Genomic DNA, 24,890 nt, shown 5'->3' with positions numbered 1-24,890 from the left:
GGTATCTTTTGCTTATTCTTTATAGGAGCCTTGTCTTATTTTATCACCTTTAGATTTATTATGCCCCAGAAGTAAAAAATGGATGATGTCATACAGAGGAAAAAGGAGTAGGTACTTTGGGAATATTAAAGTTGTTCTAAATATTTTCATTAGAACTCCACTGGAACCTCTGTGTTAAAGTGGTACAGAATTACCAAATCAAAAGTTCCTGGTATTTTATTAGCAACAATGTTCTCAGGAGAGATGTTAATGAATACAGCTATCAGCAAAGATCCAGGCAGGGTATTTTCTGAAATACTTTGACCTCGGGGCCCTAAACTCAAGGGAAAAAAAACAACAGAATTTTCTTGTATAGAGTATAGAAAAGAAGTATTGTGGTATATAGTTAGAAGAACACAGGACAAGGTGATGGGGAACTACTGCATTTTAGTTTTGGTCCTGAGATTATAACCAAGTCATCTTTCCAGGTTTTAATTTCCTCATCTGTAAAAATGGAGATAATAATTCTTATGTCATAAAATATCTGGAATGATTAAATAAAATATTTGATATCAAAATGGTATGAAGTGGAGAAAGAAAGAGAAAAAATTTATTGAGGGCTCAGTATACACCAAGTACTTTGGTTACAGGTGGGGCTCTTAAGAGAGATCAACGTCCATGATTTAAGTCCATGATTCCACCACTTTAACATTTTAAATCAAATCATTAATAAAAATGCTTTTAATTAAATTTAAATAATCCCTATTTCACTCTAAAAGAAACTTTCTTAATATTAATATATTTTTAAGGCTTACTGTAACTAAATCTCAAAAGCAAAGTAAATCAACAGTGGAAAATAAAAATACTTTCTATAAATATTTCCTTCCAAATGTGTCTTGTGTTGGCAGATTAATGATAATTCAGAATAAAAATCATCTGTATAATGTTTTATACTTTTTCAAAATACTTTTCAAAGGGAACACTACATTAGATGTAATAAGTTAAATAAACGTAGTATTTAAAATTTAACAACAGTAAAGTCTGACACATTGTTATATTTTTCTGTTGGTTAAAGACTATTTTATGGATGGAATATAAATAATTTCATACAACATTTTAAAACATTCTGAAGACAAAACTTCCCCAAACAGAAAGCTAATCCAAAATGTTACCCACTGGATTTGAAAAAAAAAAAAAAAATCAAAATATGCTGAAAGAACAATCAGTTTTTCCTGAAAATAAAATTCAGTAAAATCCAAAAAATTCAACATTACAGATTAAAAGTTTCAGCTCTTAAAATCGGAAAACTATCTAAGAACTACGTAAGACGTTTTCTTTTTTAGTAACTGCATATGTATATTCATATTTACTTTTTAAGAGTAATCTTATTAAAATATAAATATCGTAAGAGTTTAATACATGTTTCAATAATGTACTTTTCTATTTAAACACACACATATACATACAAATATTTAGGAAGAACCCATATCACCTTCTGGTTATAGATGATTAAAAAAAATCTGATAAGGTCATAGTCTTTTATTTGATCTTATATAGAAATAACTTGAAAGTTAGACACATTTTTAATCATATCGGTATATAATTGGGTCAGATTTTATTTTCAGTAATTTTTCATAGTTTTTATTAGGACGATTAGCTAGTTATGAGAAAAATAATTTAAAATTAACACTTGATATTTAAGTCTAGTTAGAATGTATGTTTATAAAACTAAATATCTAACCAATAGATAGATATTTTGTTTCTTAGATGAGGTAGATAAATTAAAATATCCTAGAACATGACCTGAACTTCATAAAAAACAGAAAATAGCAATCACCAGTTCAACCTGTATGAATCAAACAGCTGGAGAGTTCTTTTTATTTTTGACATATATGCTGTATGTTTCAGGTACAAGGCCTCTGAAATTCATTTTCTGCTCCCCAAAACCTTACTAAATTGAAATTCATATTTTTCATTTACTTACTTATTATTTAATCTACCTAGGGAACTTTGCTCTTCAGACTAAAGACATTTGCAATTAAACCAAAGATTACTAGTTTTTCATTTTTTAGGTTTAAGTAGTATTTTCCCTTCACATACCTTAAATAGTAAAATGTATTACAAAAAGCTATTATCTTCAGATGTTATACAATAAATAATTACTTAGATGATAAAGAGTTAATAAAAATTTCAAGGTCTGCTAAAGAATTATGAAGCTCATCATTCATATCTTGACTTCTAAGAAAACTTTTCAGAGTATCTAAAGCGGTTATTGCCACATTTTTTGATGGTAAAGGGAGTTCGGTTCCCAGAGATCCACCATCATCCTCTTCGTCAGAAGTATAAAATCCAGTTTCATCTGATTTACTTTCTTTGGTCCACACAGCACCATCACTTGGTGCTGCTTCACATGTCTCTAAATCATCATCCAGGCCAGCGTACTCTTCTATGGATAAGCCTTCAGGAAATTCCACTCCTGCCGCCTGGGCATGGACAACCAAATCAAGACCAGTGTCCGTCTCTGCATTTGTCTTGTCACTTTCTCCCTTTTGAGATTTGAATCCTGCCTCTTCGTAGCTCTTAACAATAGTCTCTGGGGTGACAGCCCTCCAACAGAGATGCAAGGTATCAACTGCATCTAGCAGGGAAAACATAAATTCTTTGCTGCCTTCAACAGAGCTTAAAAATTTCTTAATGAGACAATGTCGATATTTGATTTTAAGGCTTTTAATAACACCTTGTTTCATGGCTATAAGTTTGGAAGATAAACATGACGGAAAGAACGCTAACTCAATGGATTTTAGGTTTTTTACCTCTGGATGTGCAGGAAACGATTCAACAAAAATCACCACTCTTCTTTGCTGGGCTTGAAATTTCTCATCAAGCTTCCGCATCCATTGTTCAAATACAACTGAGGTCATCCGTGCCATTTTGTTAGCTTCATAATACACAGGCAATGATTTTACGCCTTTGAAACAATGTGGATTTCTGTTCTTTCCAATGATAAGCAAAGGAAGCTTCTCTGAGCCGTCCATGTTTGTCCCAACCACCAGAGTTATTCTGTCTTTGCATAACTTGCCAATTGAGCATGTTTCCCCTTTAAATGCAAATGTATTTGTAGGCAACATTCGATAAAGCAGCCCAGTCTCTTTTACATTAAAAACATTTTTAGGATGATAATCATTTAAATAATAAGGAAGTATGTTTTGGTGCCAGACATCTGAAGGGTCTACTGATACACCTGTAGCTTCTACAGGTTGAGCTCTGAATACTAAACCATACCTGGATTTAAAGCGATCCAGCCAACCATTGCTGCACTTAAAATCATTATGTCCCAGTTTCTGGGCAAAATCATTAGCTTTTAGACGCAACATTGGACCATTAACTGGTACATTCAGACACTGGGCGATTCGATACCACCTCATTAGTGCCTCTTCCAGATCTGTGTAAAAAGCAGTTCTCAGTCTTTTTCTCTTTGGATCAAATCTCAGAGATTCAAAGGCTTCTAGAACTTTGTCTTTATTCTTCATAATAGAAGACAATGAATTTTTCTTTATTCCATATTCAGCTGCAATCTCTGCTTTTTTCTTACCACTTTCTACTGCATTTATGATGTCGATCTTTTCTTCAATGGATAGACTTTTCTTTTTCTTCACAGTTACGGGCAGAGTTGAGGCATCCACAGGAGCCTCTGCCATCTCACCCTGTGCTTATGTAGAGATGTCTTCTCTTTCTGGGTCTGTTTCTTGATGAAAATTTATTTTCCAGTATGATACAAGTTGCTGCTTTCTATTCCACTTCATGTATTAAAAGTCGTAAGTGTCTAATAGTCGTATTCCTCAGAAAATGAATGAGTAAATAATTTCCTCAAAGGATCTGAATAAGAAAAATGTTATCTGCAGCTAGAATATTTTAGAAGAGAAACTTCCTCCCCAGGACCTTGTGTAGCTCAGTTTATAGTTTATTCGGAGTTCCAGAAGTCAAGCTAAAATAGAAATCTCATTATGTCAAACCTGTCCAGTCCTGCTGATGTATTTTTGGAACGTCAATCCTTTAAGATGATCCATTTTATCCATGCGTGCATTCAACCTCCTCTTAATTCTCCACAGAAGGCCTCAGAGATAAGAAGAAAAGCATTCAGTAATTTCATGCAAAATGTTACCCATTAATTTCCAAGTCTTTTTAGGATGGAGAAGAAAATGGTAGAACCCTTCTAGGACTTGACGATATCCTCCATCTCTTGAAATATTAAAAAAAAAAAAAAAACAACAATTTTAACAATGATATGTCAACTGAATATCAAAAGATATTTATACTAATTAGTTATGCTTTTGATAATAATGAAAAGAATGGGAACATATTTCTAAAAATACAATAACTAAAGCTTCCAGGAGAAATGCTTACCTCCTAAATGGTGGCTCTGTGAAAAGCTCTCTAGCTCTGCTCTGAGACTCTGAATTCTCACTTGCCTTTGAATGCTTTGTAATATATACTTCTGAAATAAATCAGACAAATTTAATCTGTTTTGAAAGTGTGAGCTTACCAAAATTAAAGAACTAAAAATGCTGCTGGATAGATCTTTGGTGGCTATTTTTTCCATGAAGTCACACACTGCCCCCTCTGACTTCTCTAAAAGAAAAACACAGTCAGACAGTGGTCACAAGGTCCAACTTTTAATAGCACATGGGAGACAGTGTCTCTTTTATAGGAGTCTGGTACAAAATGCTTCACTAAAAATCAAACCAAGGGATTCCATTACAAATTTTAAAAATCGAAATCTTGTTCTATCTAAATGCTTAAAAATCTAGTAACTTTAAATCAATTTGACACATTAGCTGGATGCACAAAGGCCAAAAATACTTGACAAAATGCATAGGAATAAACAAATTACTGAGAAGATATGATGCAGAAAAAGACCTAGACGAAGAGTTAGAATGAGAGTGACCATGGTCTTAACCTCTCAGGACTTCCACTTCTTTATCTGTAAAATAAAGGGCTTATCATAGTGTAAGGAGATGGGCTTTGGTGCCAGACACACCCGAACTGACAAGTGACTCTGACATTTAGTACTGAATGTGATCCTGGGTAGTTTATTTAACCATCTGAAGCCTTGGCACCCTTATTTGTAAAATAAGGGTAACTACAGCACGTACCTCGTGGGGTAATTGAACATGCAGTGAGATGGTGTAAAGCACTTAGCATAGTATTTTGCACCTTACAGAGTGTTCAATAAATGTTTGATGATCTCAGCATCATTGTCTTCTCTCTGATGTTCCTTTCATCTGTGTCAATCTATAAAATTCAGAGATTTAATGAAATCGTACTTCGAATAGAAGCAAGAATCCCACCTAAAACATATACTGAAAGCAGAGCTCTTCTTAAGCCAAACAGTACTGTGAGAACAGTCACAGGGCCCCAGGTGGGCTCGCCTCTACCTTCCCAGGTATCATCTCCCCTACCGGAAACCAGAGTCTTTGGGTCTCCCGCAGGCCAAGGAAACAAGCTAATTTGATGAACCTGTGTTACTTCTCTGTGAGAGTGTGGGCACTCCATTCCTCTAATTTTTCTCTGTCCTCCGAGGTTTCAAGATGACACATGCATTTTTTTTTTTTGTACAAAACTTTGTTAAAATTCCTCTGCCTTTGTCATCAAAATCAAAGAAGTGATTTTTATTATAGGAAATACAACCAGTAAAGGAGTTTTCGTTGTTGCTGTTATTGCAAAAAAAAAAGGTCTTAAAAATAATTATGAGAGCCTAGAGTGTTAGTTTCTAAACTGCTTGATTTCCTGTATTCCAAACAATGCGGGAGGGAGGTAAAAGTGGATTCAAAGCTCATACAGTTATAATGTGGTTGAATGCAGTCCAGAATCCAGGCTTTCTAATGTCAAGTCTACATTCTTTTCACTATATTAGTGTCCTTGAATTACATGGTGTGGCTCCTCTAACAGGGGCACATTCTATGCCCCCAGCACCAAGCCAACTCAGCATTTCCAATGCCTATCCAAACCTACCCCCCACCCCAAGAAGCAATATCAGGCCTCCATAGGAGAACAGCCATTATGAATTCTGTGGACACAAATAGCAACCACATTCCATATCCAACTGTTAGGGTGGTCTGACCTTTCTAAGTAAATAAGATTTGACCATTCAACTAAAAAAAAAAAAAATCTTACTCATATATGGGACCTCCCTGTATATTTTTCTGCAATTTCCTATAAATCTACCATTATTTCAAAATAAAAAATTAAAAATATCTTGCTCTCATTAGGAAGATACCAATCTTCAGAAATTTAGGTAGCAAGAACCAATTTCTTAAGAAAAATCAAGCAAAACTACTCTCCAAAAGAAAGAGGGAATCTCTTTCTTCTTTCTGTTCTTTCCTTTCTTCCTCTTTTCTTCTTTCCTTCCTTTTTCCCTTCTGCCTTATTTCATTTGTCAGAAATAAACCCTATCATCTCAAATAACAAGGATTACAGAAAAGTGACTTGAATTTTCTCCCTTACCCCATCCCAAATAAAGCAATGTAATATACACATCAGAGATTACTGATTATCTTGATCAAATTGAAAATAGTGATATGTTTATTTAGGAAGATAGTTTTTTTCTGAAGTTAACAGTATATTTTTCCTTCCTGAACAGTAGTCAAATCTACAATTTTCCATGGTAAGATGCAATATATCTTTATTCCTGAAACAACCACACTTCTAATGACAAACCAGACATGCTAAACTTTTTCCCCAGCAAAGAATAAGGCACCAATACTGCCTGATTAATGAAGCTGACATTTTCCATTCTCCCACAGTACAATGGCTCGGACATCTTTTTGCAGGGAGTGATGGCAGCAGCTAATATTTCTTAGAATATTCATTCTATCAATTAATTAATCATTCTCTCAATTAATCATTCTACTCCTTGAAAATATTACATGTTTTAGGAATAGTACTACACGTTAGGAACATGTAGTTCCTACATGTTAGGAACAACCTTCTCTATGTCAACAGTAAAGCTAACTAACGACTAAGAACAGGCAATTCACTAAAAAAGACTTACCAACTGAATTCCAAATGAAGAAAACAATGGTCAGTAATAAGAGAAATGTAAATCTTCCTTCAAAACAGGAGATACCTTTTTGTTTTTCCTTTTATTTACCAGAACAGCAGTATCTAGTGTTTGCCAGGATGCAGTAACATAGGTTGCTAGGAACCTATGTTAAATAAATTGGTACAAAGCTTATGGAGGGCAAATTAGCAATACAGTACAAAAACCTTAAAAAAGGGGCTTCCCTGGGGGCGCAGTGGTTAAGAATCTGCCTGCCAACGCAGGGGACACGGGTTCGAGCCCCGGTCTGGGAAGATCCCGCATTCTGCGGAGCAACTAAGCCCGTGCGCCACAACTATTGAGCCTGCGCTCTAGAGCCTGTGAGCCCCAACTACTGAAGTCTGTGTGCCTAGAGCCCGTGCTCCACAACAAGAGAAGCCACTGCAATGATAAGCCCCTACACTGCAACGAAGAGTAGCCTCTGCTCGCCACAACTAGAGAAAGCCCACGCACAGCAACGAAGACCCAATGCAGCCAAAAATAAATAAATAAAAATAAATAAATAAATAACAACCTTAAAAATGTGCATAGGTTTTATCCAGCAAGTCCATACTGAGGATTTTATCCCCTCCCCCCAAAATTGTAGATGTAAAAATAATCTAGCTTACAAAATATATTTATTTTCTATTGCTGTGTAACAAATTAACACATATTTAATGGCTTAAAACAACACCCATTTATTATCTTACAGTCTGTAGCCAGAAGTCCAGGTGGGCTTAACTAAGTCCGCTGCTTCGGGTCTTACAGGGCAGAAATCAAGATGTCAGTCAGACTGGGCTCTTATCTAGAGGCTGGAGGAGAATCTGTTTCCAAATTCATTCAGGTTATTTGCAGAATTCAACTTCTGTGGTTGCAGGGCTGAGGTCCCTGGGTTTTTTGTTGGCTGTGAGCAGAGACTGCTCTCAGCTCTTGGAAGCCTCCCTCAGGTACTTGCCTGTGGACCTCTTTATTTCAGCAACAGAGAACCTTCCTCACATCAAATCTCTTTCATGCTTCAAACCTCTCTAATTTCCTCTGCTGCCACCAGCAGGAGAAAACGCTCTGCTTTTAAAAGTTTCATGTAACCTAATTAAACTTAAAAGCTTTTGGACAGCAAAGGAAACCATACACAGAATGAAAAGACAACTTACTGAATGGGAGGAAATATTTGCAAATGATGTGACCAAGAAGGGGTTAATATCCAAAATATATAAACAGCCCATTAACTCAATATCAAAAAACAAACAACCCAATTAGAAATAGGCAGAAGATCTAATTAGACATTTTTCCAAAGAAGATACACAGATGGCCAACAGGCACATGAAAAGATGCTCAACATCACTAATACTCAGGGAAATGCAAATTAAAACCACAATGAGATACCACATCACACCTGTCAGAATGGCTATCATCAAAAATAATAAAAAATGTTGGCGAGGATGTGGATAAAAGGGAACCTTTGTACACTGTTGGTGGGAATGTAAATTGATGCAACCAATGTGGAAAACAGTATTGAGGTTCCTCAGAAAACTAGAAACAGAGCTATCATATGACCCAGCAATTCCAGTGCTGGATATATATCTGAAGAAAACAAAAACATTCATATGAAAAGATACACACACCCCAATGTTGTTAGCAGCATTATTTACAATAGCCAGGATACGGAAGCAACCTAAGTGTCCATCAACAGGTGAATGGATAAAGATGTGGTATAAATATACAATGGAATATTACTCAGCCCTAAAAAAGAATGAAACCCTGCCATTTGCAATAATGTGGATGGACCTAGAGGGTATTATGCTTTGTGAAATAAGTCAGACAGAGAAAGACAAATAATCTATGATATCACTTTTATGTGGAATCCAAAATATACAAGGGAATGTATATAACAAAACAGAAACAGACTCACAGATATAGAAAACAAACTAGTGACTACCACTGAGAAGAGGGAAAGGAGGAGGGGCAAGATAGGGGTATGGGATTAAGAGATACAAACTACTATTTATAAAATAAATAATCAACAATGATATATTGTACAGCATAGGGAAATGTAGCTATTATTTTGTAATAACTTTAAATGGAGTGTAATCTATAGAAATATTGAATCACTACGTTGTACATATGAAACTAATATAATATTGTAAATCAACTATACTTCAATAAAATAAAATAAAATATAAGGCTCACGTAGTCAGTTTAGGACCACTCAGATTATCTTCCTTTTGAGTAACTCAAAGTCAACTGATTAATAACCTAAATTACATCTGCAAGATTCCTTTTGTATGCAATATAATATAATCATAGGAATGATATCCTATCATGTTCACAGAGGAGGGAATTATACAAGGTGAACGTCATTGGAAGTCATCTAAGAATTCAACCACACAAGACTGTTCCTCATATTGTTGTTTTATAATTATAGACAAAACTAAAAAAAATCCAAATGTGTAACAAAAAGGATTAGATAACTAACTTAAGGAATATCTATATGCTAAAATACTATTGAGTCACTGAAGGAGAATATTTAATGATATGATGGAAATTCCATAATATATTAAGTGGAAAAAGCAAAATACAAAACTGTATGCCAACAAATACAACATACACTGAAAGTTACATGAGGGCAAAGGCTCATGGCTATCCCTACAGTGCTTAGTGCCCAGGAAACAGTAGGTTCTTAATAACGATCTGTTAAATAAATGAAGAAAAAAATACTCACAGAAAAAAAAGGTACTGACCAAAATGTTGAATGTTAACTCCAGAAAATGGAATTATGAATAGGTTTTTTTCTTTTAGTTAAAACAATTTCTACTCTGATGTTCTACTCATTTGACTATTCATGGGCTTGTTTAAATGTTCCATTAATCAGTACCCTCTAATAAAGGGTTTATTTCCAGAGAATTACACTGTGCAATCAGTAACTAAATATCTCTTCATGAAAAGGAAGCTGTCAATAAACAGTGATAAAATTACTGTGACACTACCAGAATTCCCCTAGAAAAGAAAAATAGCACCTTCTTCTTCCAAGGAAATACTGATAAGCAGAATACAATATTCAACATCTAAAGCAAAGAGAAAAGGTTGCATGCATATTTAATTCACTCAGAAAGGAAAAGTAACAATATCCTTTAACCCGTTGCCTCCTTTCCTTCCCGGTCAATAAATAAAAGATAGGCTGCCACAGTTTCCCACAAGCCAAGTGAATAAATGGTACCTGATTTTTCTAAAGCTGAATAATAGCCAATAGCAGCGCAAAGGTAAATGAGTAGATAAGCCCCATGTCATAAGCATATGTGACAGGCAGCTATTCCCTTTTTGTCTTACTTCTCCAAACACAATGGCAATTAAAAGAAAAGTAGTAATCTTCTGTTCTTCCTAAGGAGAATGGGCAGGCAGAAGTCCCCAAGCTGTAGGGAGAGGGGGAGATAGAGATAGAGATAGAGATAGAGATAGAGATAGAGATAGAGAGAGAGAGAGAGAGAGAGAGAGAGAGAGAGAGATGAAAAAAGGTCTCCATCTAAGCAAGGTTAGGTTTAAAATAGTCTTGAGTTAGTATGAAAAATTTTCCCCAAACCCAAGAATAATGGCTACTACTTCCTTTTTCCCAAAGAAAGTGCATAGACTTTCACTGTTTTCCATCTACTACTAAGTTCCATTCTGTTCCTATATAATAAGAGCAGTAATTATCCTAGATTGGAATCCTTTTCTTATAATTGAGAAGCCTAACAGGATGGCTTTGAACAGGAAAATCCACAGTAAACTGTAGAACTTAAGTTAAATGAATCGGCATATATATTCACCCATTTAAGATAAGGGCCCTTTAACCACAGATTTATGTTTTGGGATTCCATTACGGTTTTTGTCAGAGAAGGTGTCCTGGAGATTTCAGACAATAAATATTGTTATTTACTGGTGTCACGGGTATCTACTCACGGGTATCTACTCGTCACAGATATGGGAAAGATTATCTGTACAGGGATGTACAGTTCACTACGCTGAAACTCCCTACAAATTTGGTGCCTTCGGGCACTTAGTCATTAAAAATGTCTTGTCAACTAATGTGACAAGGCAGGTGAGAATTATGGTCTAAAGAGGGGTAGGTCCCACGGAGTGCACTGTTGCCTTTGGCATTCCTGCAAGTGAAATGGTGGTGAAAATGAGCACCCAAGGCTGTCAAAGTAAAAGCGGAGTCCGGAACCTTGAAGGGAGATGCGCTCGGCTGGATCACCGGTATGTACTGCATGTAACTGCGCTTCAGGCTTGTCTAGCACCACTGTAGAGCCATACAGTGCTGGGGACAGCGAGAATATCCGAAGTACAGATTGGGGCCTCCACTTAGGAAACTACAAAGGGATCTGAGAGAAGGACTGTTCGTCGGTTTCTGTAGACAGGGCAGTGATCTACTTAAGTAACGGGGCGAGCAAAGAAAGCAGAAATCAGTCCTCTGGATAAACAGTAACAGGAAAGAACAGTATCATGGACCCACTGTCTGCGAGCGAGCAGAGCAGAAGGTGATCACAAAGATAGAGCAAATAATAAGAACTCAGGGGTGCCGGGCGAGGAGGTCTGGTCTTCCTGAAGGGGGTGGGCGTGAGTGACGTGGCCAGAGGCACTGGGGAAAGAGAGTGAGGCGCCCGCATCCCGTCTGCTCCCTAAACCCCGCATTCCCTCCACCCTCCCACCTCCCACGGGGCTGAAATAACCTTCTACGTGCTCTCTGGCAGCTGAGAAAGAAGCCTGGCTCTCCTGTGATTGCGAGGCGGTGAGCTACGTCCACCTCCACCCTCCCGCCACCGGCTCACCGTCTGTTGGGGGGACGCCTAATACTTGAGGCTGGGGTGTGTGAGTGAGAAAAGGATGCCGAGGGCTCCTGGACCTCCGACCACTCAAGACCAGGCCGGCGCGCCCTTCGGCAAGCCCCCAGCTCTGGCAGGTGCATCTGGACCCGCGCTCACAGCCGCCCCCACCCAGCGATCTAGCCGCAGCCAGAAAATTACCCGGGCAAAGGCGCCGGCTGAGTCCCGGATGTGGTTGCTAGGGGCCGCAGCGGGAGGGGCGGGGCCCGCCTCCTGGAGCGGGGCGGAGGGGGCCTCGGGGGAAGCGCGCTGGCACCATCGAGACGCGGCTGGGCCGGCCAGACTGAGGGAGAGAGAGGCCGTCCAGGGCTACGGACAACGCTACTTCCGGTCCCCTCACTTCCGGCTCCGCTGCTCTCGGTGTTAGAGCTGTAGGCCTGGTGGAGCTGCCGCCGGTCTGAGTGTCCTCGGCGGTTGGTCAGTGTGAGGCTGTGACAGCTGCTGTTGCTCCCCGCCCCCGAGGAGCCTAGGTGCGTGGGAGAAGGGGAAGAAGGAGAAGGCCCGGGTCGCGTTTCCGCTCACTTCTTGCCAGGGCTGAGGCGACTCCGGAGAGCAGAGGCAGGGATAATCCTCGACGTGCGAGCTGCCGGCTTCCCTGCAGATAGGTGAGGGCGGAGCTGGCCGGCTGGGAAAGAGGCGGGGGAATGCTTCTCGGAGATGGGTGGCGGGGCTGGACACGTTGCCTCTGGGGCTCGCAGTTCCGGACTTCCACAGGGCACCTATGTCCTTAGTCTGTGTGTGCCATCTCTCTCTGTCCAGGCATTCGGCCTTGGGTTTCTGTCCCTTCGTTCCTCCTGTGCCCCCTGAGTGTACCCCCGAAACAGCCGGGTGAAGAGGTAAGACTGGCCCTCCCAGGGCGGCACCCTCCCGGTTTTGCATGTATTGAGCAGAGAAAGGGGTTGAAGGATCCAGGTCTTTCTCGACTAAGCCTCGGAGCGGGCCACCTTCAGGTTTGGTGTCCAGCCTTCATTGCTCTCCTTCTTTCCCTGCATCCCCTATTTCTCCTCTCCCGCAGTGAGAGGAAGGGAGATAGCGATAGTCCCTGCGAGAGGTTCCTCGGGCAGTGGTGCAGGGAGGAGCCTTGCCTGTGACATGTCCCAAGCCTGACTGCTTGCGAGGACGTCCAAGGAATGCTGGAGTTTGGGAAGGAAGTTGTGCCGTCGTCTCGTCCGTTCCTCTTTGCCAAGTTACTACTGTTTACGTGTCTAGGAAAAAGGAAGGAGGTTTTTGTTTTGTTTTAAGAACAGTTTCTAGACGCTTTTCCCTTTTACTTTATTTTATTATTACTTCCTTTGTTTTATTCTCATCTCCCTCTTGAGCCCTTTGATCTCAAAAGGTTTGTAGTTAACACTTCCTGCAGATCCTTTAGCCATCACGTTTGAGGATTTCTGGCCCCCTTCCTTCCTTTTTTCTCCTAGATTAAAGCATATAATTTCTCTCAGTCGGTTCTTAAGGAAAAAATGGAAGATTTGCAGGACTTTGGTTAAACTTGTGCTTTCACCTGCAAGTGTGGCAGGTGTGTGTTCACATTTGCCATTTAATTAACTTCACTGGCGTGGGAGTGTGCACCAGAATTGGTTACCTTAAATCGTTCCTTGTTAAGGCTGCAGGAATTGGCCATTTTATTGCTGCTGTCTCAGAGTGAATGCAACAGACGACATGTCACTGTTTTAATTCCACTTTTCTTTTGTTAGTCCTGTATTTTTTTGTTTTCCCCATTCAACATGACCAACACCCTCTCCCAGCCACGACGTCTAACACTCATTAGCTGAGAAAACAAAATGTTTCTAATCTTGTTTTATTTTCTGGATTAAAATCTCGGTCTCAGTTACTTTCATTCCATTTCAAATTGATAAATTAGTTTGCCTTAATCCTGGGTCATGCCTTTGGGGACTGTGGTCTAGTGGTCAGTGACTTTCAGGGGACTTCCTCATCCCCACCCCTGAAATTAAGTGCACAGTTTTGTTTTCAGTGCATGTTCTCCTTTCTGGGGAGAATGTCCATTCTTTTTATCAGATTCTCAAAGGAGATATATAACCTCCAGGTAGATAAAAAGCCACTCCTTAGATAGTGTCTTGAAGTTAATGAAAACTTTTTTTGTGGAGCTACTACTTTTTCAAACTGTACATAGCTAGTTTGGGCACCAAGGAGAGTAGAATGCAGAGATTCCAGCTTTATAGTGATGAAATCTCTAGCTACTTCAAAACTTCAGTGTTTCTAAATTTCTTCCTAGACCTAGAGAAGGAAGTAAGACCGCCTCTTTATTTAGTTCCTGATTTGTGGTTTCGAGGTTTCTCTTTAGGGATAAGTATTTGTGGCCAATGTTGTGGCGATCCAGTGGATTTATAAATTGATACATTTATTATTATTTTATACATATTATATCACCAACCTACTGGGTACAGTTCAGAGTAAAAGTTTAAATTTCTAGTGTACTTTGTTTTCATTTTCTTGTTTTTCACTTGAGGCATCTACTTTGGGCTTCGGCTTTGTTCAGAAGGGCAAATGATGCTTCAGTGGTGTGGTCTGTAAGCCTTTGGCATGTTGCTGCTCATCTCGACATCTCCTTTCCCTCCATATTACCTCTATATTAGGAATTTAATGATCGTTCTCTTTTGTGACTAAGTTAGTATCCTTCCAAACTTAATGTAAGTTTAGAGCGCATATTTGAACTTATGGATTTGATGGTAAAGTGTTTGTTGATCAAAGGTTGACGTTCTAAAATGTTTGACACCTGTTTCATAGAATGTTAGAACTTGAAGAGACCTATACAGTTCATCATAGTCTATATGGAGTAACCCGTGTATTCTGCGCACAAAATAATTTTCCCTCTGTCTAGCATCCTCACTTTGGGGGGCAGAAAACATAAGTTTATAAAGAGTCAATTATGCTAAATTAGTTTCCTTCTAAGGTAATGACAAAGTCAGAAGATTGATTACATCTGACACCATAACAACAATTAACATTTGTTTGCTTACTGTGTGCCAGGCATTATGCTAAGTGCTTAATATGATTATCTCATCCAACCCTCACAGCAACCTTATAAAGTGGCTAAATTTTTCATTTTTGTAGATGAAGAAATTGAAACTAAATGATTAACTGAAGCTGAAGTAATCTGCTCAGAATTCACTGGTCAGGCCAGGATCGAACCTAGGTTATCTGAATCCAGACTGTGAGCTCTTAACTACTACTCTAGGCTGCTTCTACCATATTTTCGTTACATCTTTTATTGGCATGTGTTGGGGTATCTCACCTGATTTTCTATCAGACATTAAGTAAAGAAGGTCTTTTCCTTTATTATCTTCAGTAGCTGAACACCTGGTTGAATATCACACCAAAAAGTATGACAAAAAGAAATGAATTCGGAGGAGGCCTATGGAGTGTTATTTGATAGTTTTCCCACAGGGTGGATATAAATCTGTGTATGTGTTTGTCGGGTGTGTGTGTGTGAGTGTGTGTGTGTGTGTGTTTGTGTGTATGTATGATGACATATGAGGAGTGGAAAATGTGAAAATAAAGGTTTTAAGTAATAGACTTGGCATTGTAAGAGTCTGGAGGTATAAATACATTCCAGAATGATAACCTTGGGATGGGGTAAGGAATAAATTCAGGATGGAGGAAGGAGTAAATTTAATAGGGAATTTAAGATAATATGGCTGTGGATGAAAAACTAACAATATATGTACAGATTGGAAACAGTAGTCCCACAAAATATGGATGATGATGATGTAGGGACCATAACAGTCTAAAAGTCAGATACACACCAGCATTAGTTCTAGAAAGTATGAAAAAGACTATAAAACAAAGGAACCTGAAAATAATCTTGTTCTCTTTAGTCTCTAGATTAGCTTTAGGCAGTCATGGAAGCCAGTGATTAGCTCTTACGGATTCTCAGCTATTTTCTACAAGACAAAAGTCTACATTTTCTTTTTCTCTTTGTTTCTTTTCTCTTTCATCTTCCCTCCATCCCTATTTCCCTCTCTTCCATTACTTCTAAACTTTTGTCTTAAGATGGTTCTAGGCAGGTATTGCTGGAAGTTGCTCAAATCTTTTGTGAAAATATGGTAACATCTTTGCCATATTGTCACCTGAGAGTTTTTATTTTGTTTCATTTTTTGTATATGTATGATGGCATTGGACTAGCAGCTCCTTGATGTTCGGGCTTGATCCTTTGGAGAACTGTGACATCACTGTCTTTGAAGCAGGATCATAAGAATAACAGAGTTGGTGGTGAGACCTAAATTGTCCAGAGGAGGGAGTCATTTGGCCATCTCCAGTGTCTGCCGACATGAGATAGTGTGTTAGAGCAAAGTTTCCAAACTTCTGCATCATGGCACACATAAAAATGATTATTTGTATGGCAGATTCCCCAGCTCCCTGTAGGCGGAGGGGACCAGGGAGAGGGGGTGTCAATATTTTCAGCACATCTGTAATCCATTCTTTTTTTTTTTAATTTATTTATTTTTGGCTGCGCTGGGTCTTTCATTGCTGCGCATGGACTTTCTCTAGTTTCAGTGAATGGGGACTACGCTTCACTGTGGTGCGCGGGCTTCTCATTGCGGTGTCTTCTCTTATTGTAGAGCATGGGCTCTAGGCACGCAGGCTTCAGTAGTTGTGGCACATGAGCTCAGTAGTTGTGGCTAACGGTCTCTAGAGCGCAGGCTCAGTAGTTGTGGCGCACGGGCTTAGTTGCTCTGCGGCAACTAAGAGATCTTAGTTGCTCTGCGGCAACTAAGAGATCTTAGTTGCCACGGAGCAACAACTAAGATTGGGATTTTCCCGGACCAGGGCTCGAACCTGTGTCCCCTGCCTTCCCACCAGGGAAGTCCCTGTAATCCATTCTTGGCATATTGATTGGAAAGCTTTGTCCAAGAGAGGAGGAGTATGATACTCTTTAATACCTTCTTTTTATTTAGCATATAATAATTTGCAAAGCATTTTCCCATATATTCTCATTTTATTTTTACTCCAGCCATCTCAAGTAGGTAAGAGCAGATAACATAACCATGTTAGAAATGAAGAAATTTAGATTTTAGATGAAGTACTTTTCATAAGGTCACACATCTAATAAGGGATGGATCAGGAATTCACATCCCAGATGGAAAGAGTCCCTGGGGTTAAACCAGTGTAATGTAACCTCTAGGATGGCTGGGATTCTGTTTTGTTTCAGAGCTCTCCCCTTCAATATCTAGGGCAGCGCCAGGCACATAGAAGTCCATAATAGTTGTCATTTATCGAGTGCTACTCTGGCTAGGCATTATGCTTTATAGATGCTATCTGTGTATTAGGTACTGTTATTTTCTATAAACAAATGAAGAAACAGGTATAGAAACCAGCAGAAGTAATTAGTCCAAGGTCATCCAAATGGTAAAAGGAGAACCACAGACTCATAAAGTTGCTTGACTCCAAAGCTTGTACTCTTTTTCACTATAGTGACTAATGATTCCATGATATTGTGGGGTAGAGATTGGGTTCCAGTTAAAGTGTATGACACTGGTGGCAGAGGGTGGTCGTGATGGTGGTGAAAGGGAGATAAGCAAGAGGACTATTGTTTATTTTTGGCAGCCTTGAGGTAGAGTTCTAGAGATGATAGCTTTCTAATAGGATTCTCAAGGTGTTTGGGATGGGGATGGGGTAGAAGAGAAATATGATAAAACTCATAGAGAGTAACTTGGGCCATTGGTGCGCCTTCTAACAAAAGGGTTAAAAATGTAGATCCTCTTCATATATGGCTAAATGTTAATTATAGATTATTTCTTAAAGGAGGTTTACAGATTATTTTCATTTTCCTCTTTCTGTATTTCCTAATTTTTCTGTGCAGCATTTAATTAATTTTAAAATTAAAAATATTTAAAATTTTACAAGTAAGATATATTCTTGAAATAAAAATTCAAATAATATAATAAGCGGGTTGAATGCAAGCTTCTACTTCTTTAATCCCTCTATCCCCCACACTGGCTCTCAATTAATTCACAAGGTGGTTGTTTGGGATTAGATGAAATATACAAGGAAGCTCTAAACTGCTCCTGTCCAATAGAGTAGCCACTAGCCACATGTGACTATTTAAATTAGTTAAGATAAAATAGGATAAAAATGCAGTTCCTCAGTCAAACCAGTCACATATCAAGTGCTCAGTAGCCACATGTGGCTAGTGGCTACTTTACTGACTAGTGCAGGTATTGAATATTTCCAAGGACATTGGCCAGCCCTGCTAAAACTTTAAAATACTGTATGATTAGTGACATAATAAATATACTGTTGAAACAAGATTTTTAAAACTCTGTGTTCCGCATGGTGCCTAGCAGTTTTTGTTGTAGTTGATGAAATATTACTGCCATGTTCTGTCTCAGCTTTTTGTTTTAACTAAATACAGATGGTCAGAGTCTAATGTTTTTCTTGGATATTTGGCAATTATAGTTAGCTGTTTTACTAGGATAAAGATGTCAGCTTTTCTAAGGACGTGAGTGTTTTCTGTCTCGTCTGAGCTCTAGATCTATATATTTTGCTTTCCAGTTGGCACCTCTCTTGCATATATTAGAGATATCGCAAATACAAGGTCTAAAACTAAACTGATTTTTCCCTCACTCCCAAAACCCCCCCAAAATGTTGGTCCTCTTTCTTTGCTTTTTATTTCAGTGAATGACTCCATTATTTTTCCAGTTGGAAAATACAGGGCAGTAGGAGTGATCCTTAATATCTCCCTCTCCCTTATACGTCTAGTCTGTCAACAAGTTTTATTAATCTTACTTTCTAAATATCCCTTAAATCTGTCAACTACTTCCCATTTCCACTACCACCACTTTAGTTTGTTACCATCATCTTGCCTGAAATTTCTACAGTAGCCTTCATTCTTGTCTACCCACTTCTGTTTCAACCCCTCTCTAATCCAGTATCCATCCCGAAGGCACAGTGATTTATTTTGAAACACATGTCTGATTGTCACTCTTCCCTCCTCTTCACCAGTCTTTTTATGGCTTCTCATTGCTTGTAGGATAAAAACAAAACTCCTTCACAATGGTCCAGCCTTATTTTTTATCATGTTCTGCTTAACTCTCCATTTCACCCATGCTGGCTTTCGTTTCTCCCTTTGTACTTGTCTTGCTCCTTGCATTACATGGCTTTTGCACATGCTTTTCTCCCTGTCTTTACCACTCTTTCTTTTCTTCCATTTCACTTGTTGGCTCTTAGCTATCCTTCACACCTCAACTGAAGTTTTGCTTCTTGAGGAAATATCCTGACCTCCCAGATGAGGTAGTAATGTCATACGTTTTCCACAGTTGCCATTTACATTTATATGTGTGACTGTATGATTGTCTTTCTCTTCTGCTACCGCCATATCCATGCAGGTAGGGACCACATCATATTTTCTTTTTTGGCTCATTGACTCCCAAGGACCTAGGCCAGTGCCTGATACCTAAATATTGATTGAATTTCCAAGTTGATAGTATTAAAGATTTCAGTTCATGGAGTTTTGCCATATAGGATTTTAAATATAAATATTTATAAATATATTAGTTAAACTGCCAGTTATGCTGTTTTTTTCCAAGTGCATGAAAATAATTTTTTTTCTTTTTTATTGGGGTATAGTTGCTTCGCAATGTTGTGTCAGTTCCTGTTGTACAACAAGTGAATCAGCTATATGTATACATATATCCCCTCCCTCTTGGACCTCCCTCCCCCCTCCATCCCGCCCATCTAAGTCACCACAGAGCACTGAGCTGAGCTCCCTGCGCTATACAGCAGGTTCCCACTAGCTATCCGTTTTACACATGATACTGTATATGTTATCAATCCCAATCTCCCAGTTCATCCCACACACCCGTTCCCCACCTCCATGTCCACACATCCCTTCTCTACGTCTGCATCTCTATTCCTGCCATGCAGATAGGTTCATCTGTACCATTTTTCTAGACTCCACATACATGTGTTAATATACGATATTTGTTTTTCACTTTCTTACTTACTTCACTCTGTATGATAGACTCTAGGTCCATCCATGTCTCTACAAATGACCCAATTTCGTTCCTTTTTATGGCTGAGTAATATTCCATTGTATATATGTACCACATCTTCTTTATCCATTCATCTGTTGATGGACATTTAGGTTGCTTCCATGTCCTGGCTATTGTAAATAGTGCTGCAATGAACATTGGGGTGCATACATGTAAAAGAATGAAATATTTTAATAATATACATTTATATTATTAATTATTAAAAACAATAATTATAGAATAATAATATAGCAAAGTATTCTTAGATTATTTTATAATAAACTCTTATTTTAGAATCATTTTAGATTTACAGAATTACTGTAGAGATAGTATACAGATTCCTATATACACCATGTCCAGTTTCCCACATTATTAACGTATTACATTAGTATGGTACATTTGTCACAGTTCATGAACCAGTATTTATACATTACTAGATAACATATGTTCAGATTGCCTCAGTTTTCTCCTAATGACCTTTTTCTATACCAGGATTTTGTGCAGGAATAAATCCTGGTTATCATGTGTGCTCTTAGCTTTAACAGTTTCTCGGACTCCTCATTTTTAATGACAGTTGATAGTTTTGAGGATTGCTGGTCAGGTGTTTTGTAGAATGTCCCTCAGTTGGGATTTGGCTGATTCTTTTCTCATGGTTAGGCTGGGTAACGTGTTTTGGGGAGAAAGGAACAGAGGTAAAGTGCCATTCTTAATCGTATATCAAGAGTAAATGCTATCAATATGCCTTACCACTGTTGATGTTAACCTTGATCACCTGGCTTAAGACAGTGTTTGTCAAGTTTGTACCTTGTAAAGTTACTTTTCTTCTCCTCCCTTTGCATATTGTACTTTTTAGAAGGAAGTCATTATGTGTACACTTAATGTGTGGGGAATTATGTTCTACCTCCGTAACAGTGGAGTGTGTACATAAATTTTTTGGAATTCTTCTGCAAGGGAGATTTGCCTCTTCTCTCCCATTTATTAATTTATTCAATCATTTATTTATATCAGCATTGACTCATGGTTATTTATTTTATACTTTGCATTATAATCCAGTATTACTTTATTTTATTGCTCAAATTGTTCCAACTTTGGCCACTGGAAGCTCTTTCAGTTGGTTCCTATATTCTTTTGAGCTTTTGTTGTTGTTCTGTTATGGTGTTTTTTTTTAAAGCATGTTCTTACTTTCCAGCACTACAAGATACTCCAGGCTTATCTTGTATGTAATCCTGCCTCAGTCCTAGAATCAGCCATTTCTCCAAGGAGCACTGGTTCCCTTTATTGGAGAATGGTATTAGAAACCAAGATCTGGGCACTATGTGTGCTCATTGTTGCTGGAGTTGCTTCTAGGAAATATACACTAACTCATGTATATACACATATCTATAAATATTTCTGTGTGTAACTATCTATATTATTAAGCTGTCTTCTTAGATTATTTCCTCTGAGCTTTTTCCCATTGAAAAAATTACCTGAGAATATTGAGGGGTTTATTTTATATGGTTTTGGGAATTAATACAGAATTTTAAAGTAACTCTCCAGTTCTCTTGGTTGGCTTCATTGCTGATGTTCTGGACCTTAGCTAGCCATTTGTGAAGAACGAGGCCACAGTACCCTGAATAATTTAGAGTTTATTTACAGCTAGTTTTATTTTCAGGGAGTAATTTAGTTTTGAGAGTCTTATCATTTTACTTCTCATTAGTTTCTCTGTAACACAATCTGAATGGGGAAAAAAAAAAGACTTCTCCAAACTGTTAATTTTGTCACTTAGTTAGAAGGTGGTATAATGGTGAGGATGAGAATAGTTGAATATCTCTTGATTTTTAAATTGTTTCTCATCACTGCATATAATTGAGAATTAACCTTTTTTTGTCAAAGCTTTCTACTTTTGAATTATCTAGGCTGATGTGTTTATCTTAATGAGCAACGTGAACTTAATTTATCAATGTCTAAAAGGATTTAGGAGTATCTAACAAAATAGCTTTTACAGATACCAGATAGTTGTTGACATAAAGACAGCAGTATAATGTAGATGATTCTTTATCTTACTCTTGATTATTCTACTTATGAAAGAAAATGTAATATACTTTGAACATATTGTGTGGTAAACCATTTTCAGTTTAGTATCATTTGCATTGACAATAGGGAAAAGGATCTTTCCTCCATGTTAAGGAAACTACCATCATAAAAAAACCCCACTATTTTAAATTGTTTTGACCAAAACAGAAAAATAATGTATTTTGGATACTATTTTTCACTCAGCATATATAGTTATTTAATGTAGTCACTATGTATTTTAACTCTAAATTTTTTACTGTAAACAAATCAGTTCAACTTGAAAATTAATATTGAATTATGAAATTAAAACAAATCTTACCATTCTCTTCCTGTTTATCTATGAGCAAGAAAAGATAGACATATTTGAGTGAAAGAAATAGAGCCATTTTCTTTAATCTCTAACCAGTCTCTGAAATCAGTGATATACCCAGTCTAGAGAAGCTAAGCAAGTTCAGACCAAAGCAAGCCCAAGTTTTGCTACTTTTTGCCCTCAGTTTTCTGTATTTACCTCCCTAGCATTGTCCTTGAGTTCCAGTCAGAGCTCCTTACTCCCATACATCAAAGTTATTTATAGTACTTCTCCAACTTTTTTACTGAAGTACCCCTAGAAAGAATAACTCTTCAGATATTCCTTTGGAGATTCATATTTCATCATAAAAATTCAAGAAATTTCTTAGAAGGCTTATGTGTATTTTATTCAAGTGAATTTTGTTTTACATTCCATAACAGCATACTTATTTTCATTTAGAAAAAGTGTAAATTCTCATTCCACTATGATGTGCTCTGTTTATCCTGTTTGTATCTGCTTTCCTGTGCCTTGAGCATACCATTTCAGATCCCCTGTGGTATGTGAGTACCTTAATTTGAAATGTGCTCATGTTATAATTTCTATTCAACATTCATCCTTTAGTATTATAATTCTGAATCTTTAACTCATGGAGATTGTAAATGCAGTCTTTTCTTCTCTGGTATCCATGGAGTATTTTGTTTCTTCTTACCTTATAGGATCCTGGCAAGTCTCTTACCTCCTGCCCTCTCTTTCCTGGGTCCTTGGAAAGACCTTAAATGCACTTAACAGTTGTAGGATATAAAAGTCTCCCTCATTAAATTCTGGTTAAAGTTCTTATATAGTTTCCCTCTATAAACTGAATAGATCTAGTTTGTTCAGTGTATAGAAAACAAAATGTGATTTTGATAATAAATCAAAAACAACTCCAAAAAGTTGGATGAATTATAAACTTCAGGTAATATTATACTTTTTTTTTTTAACAAATGTTAATTAGTAATTCACTTTATTGGTCATTGGTTCTCACATTCATTAGTTAATGAATACCCCTGGCTGACTTATGGAAGTAGAGCCCCAGAGATGACTTGAGGCATATTTGGCCTCAAGTATAAACCAGTCTGTGAAGCCTCAACATTGATGGCAGTTTTGTAATAATGATTTATCATTTTATTTTGAAGACAAATTTAAAGATAACTTTAAATTCGTGTAAAGATCAGAGCACATATATCTTAAACAGCACATTCTGCAAGTCATTAACTTTTTGTTTTGTTTTCCCATAATTATAAGTTTTTCTTTTCTTCCAGTTTTATTGAGATATGATTGACATATAGCACATATAAATTTAAGGTGTACAGCATAATGATTTGATTTACATACATCATGAAGTGATTATCACAGTAAGTTCAGTGAATAAATCATTAACTTTAAATCTTGTCATTCCCTATGTGTGTCCATTATTAAAGTTATGAACAAATGAACTTTTAAAAAATGTGAAGGTAAGAGCATTTAAATAATATGAAGAAAACACAGACTTAGTACCTGACTCCGTAATTCTCAGAAATTTGATTCCCTGTTTCCCAATCTGCTTGGAGTTATTTGGTCTTTTTTTTTTTTTTAATACTTATCGGTTTATTATATAGTAAAGGATATGATAAAGGATACAGGATAGATAGCCAGATGGAAAGGACATTGGGCAAGATCTGGAAGCGTTCTGAGTACAGGAGCTTCTGTCTCTGTGAGTTGGGGTGTTCCATGATCCCAGGACATGGATGTGTTCACCACAGAATTTCTCCAAACCCCATAGTTCAGGGATTTTTGTGAAGGCTTCCTCACTGACGCATTATCAGTTATTAACTCCTCTAGCCCCTTTCACCTCTGAAAGTTCCAAACTTCTAATCATGGCTTGGTCTTCCTGGTGACCAGCCCCATTCTAAAGTTATCATTTGGTCTTTTCTTGAGCTGGATGATAATGATATATTTTGCTAATTGGCGCTACTGATGAATACAGGGGAGCAGATGATAACTCCTATTTCACAAGAAAGTAGAAGACAGCAAAAATGAACTGTCTTAACTTTCTTCTGTTTTCCATTCCATTCCTCACTATTTCCATGGGTTCCTTCCTTCTTTCACTCTTCCTTCTAAGGAAGAGATATCCTCCTTCTATCTAAGGGTAATTCCTCTACCTTTGCTCAGCATTCCTTACTGTTCTTTAAAAACTTTTATTTTGATCTAATTTTAGACTTGCAGAAATGGTACAGAGAGTTGCTTTATATTCCTTACCCTACTTCCCATAATGCTAACGTCTTACATAACCATAATATAATTATCAAGAATAAGAAATTAGGGGCTTCCCTGGTGGCGCAGCGGTTAAGAATCCGGGGACACGGGTTCGAGCCCTGGTCTGGGAAGGTCCCACATACAGAGCAATGAAGCCCGTGCGCCACAACTACTGAGCCTGCGCACCACAACTACTAAAGCCCGCGCGCCTGAAGCCCATGCTGCACAACAAGAGAAGCCACCACGATGAAGAGTAGCCCCTGCTCACTGCAACTAGAGAAAGCCTGTGTGCACCAACAAAGACCCAACGCAGTCAAAAGTAAAAAAAAATAAATAAATTTATATTAAAAAAAAGAATAGAAAATTAA

At 37.8% G+C, this 24,890-nt stretch overlaps 2 protein-coding genes across 9 annotated transcripts in view; one reads left to right on the top strand and one right to left on the bottom strand.

Annotated features, from left to right (window-relative positions):
- Positions 1–605: 605 nt before the first annotated feature.
- TIGD4 (tigger transposable element derived 4) lies at positions 606–11,876 on the bottom strand. 3 transcript variants are annotated; one of them, XM_024757488.1, is made up of 3 exons: positions 11,860–11,876; positions 7,768–7,881; positions 606–5,271 (listed from the first exon to the last, which is right to left on the bottom strand). In XM_024757488.1, exon 3 carries the CDS (start codon positions 3,675–3,677, stop codon positions 2,139–2,141), a length of 1,539 nt encoding a protein of 512 aa, XP_024613256.1. In that variant the 5' UTR covers positions 3,678–5,271; positions 7,768–7,881; positions 11,860–11,876; the 3' UTR covers positions 606–2,138. The 3 variants fall into 3 exon arrangements, with proteins under 3 accessions (XP_024613256.1, XP_024613254.1, XP_024613255.1); XM_024757486.1 differs by lacking the exon at positions 11,860–11,876 and having other exon boundaries at positions 606–4,218; positions 4,384–5,271; positions 7,768–8,196; XM_024757487.1 differs by lacking the exon at positions 11,860–11,876 and having other exon boundaries at positions 606–4,474; positions 5,133–5,271; positions 7,768–8,196.
- Positions 11,877–12,238: 362 nt separating this feature from the next.
- ARFIP1 (ARF interacting protein 1) overlaps positions 12,239–24,890 on the top strand; it is a 126,205-nt gene continuing 113,553 nt past the window's right edge. For 2 of the 6 annotated variants that reach the window (XM_024757478.1, XM_024757481.1), the window contains exon 1: positions 12,239–12,518. The gene's annotated coding sequence lies outside the window, so the exon portion shown is untranslated. Of the gene's footprint in view, positions 12,519–12,727; positions 12,750–24,890 lie in introns of those variants that run through there. The other 4 variants (XM_024757475.1, XM_024757479.1, XM_024757476.1 and 1 more) reach the window with 4 other exon arrangements.

This window comes from Neophocaena asiaeorientalis, unplaced genomic scaffold, assembly GCF_003031525.2.
Source record: "Neophocaena asiaeorientalis asiaeorientalis breed wild unplaced genomic scaffold, Neophocaena_asiaeorientalis_V1.1 scaffold238, whole genome shotgun sequence".
Taxonomy (NCBI): Eukaryota; Metazoa; Chordata; class Mammalia; order Artiodactyla; family Phocoenidae; genus Neophocaena; species Neophocaena asiaeorientalis.
Note: the sequence above shows the minus strand (reverse complement) of the source record. Positions and strands in the feature narration are given on the sequence as shown.

Coding starts and splice junctions, on each gene's coding strand:
- TIGD4 (XM_024757488.1), bottom strand. CDS start 3,677: ATGGCAGAGGCTCCTGTGGATGCCTCAACTCTGCCCGTAACTGTGAAG.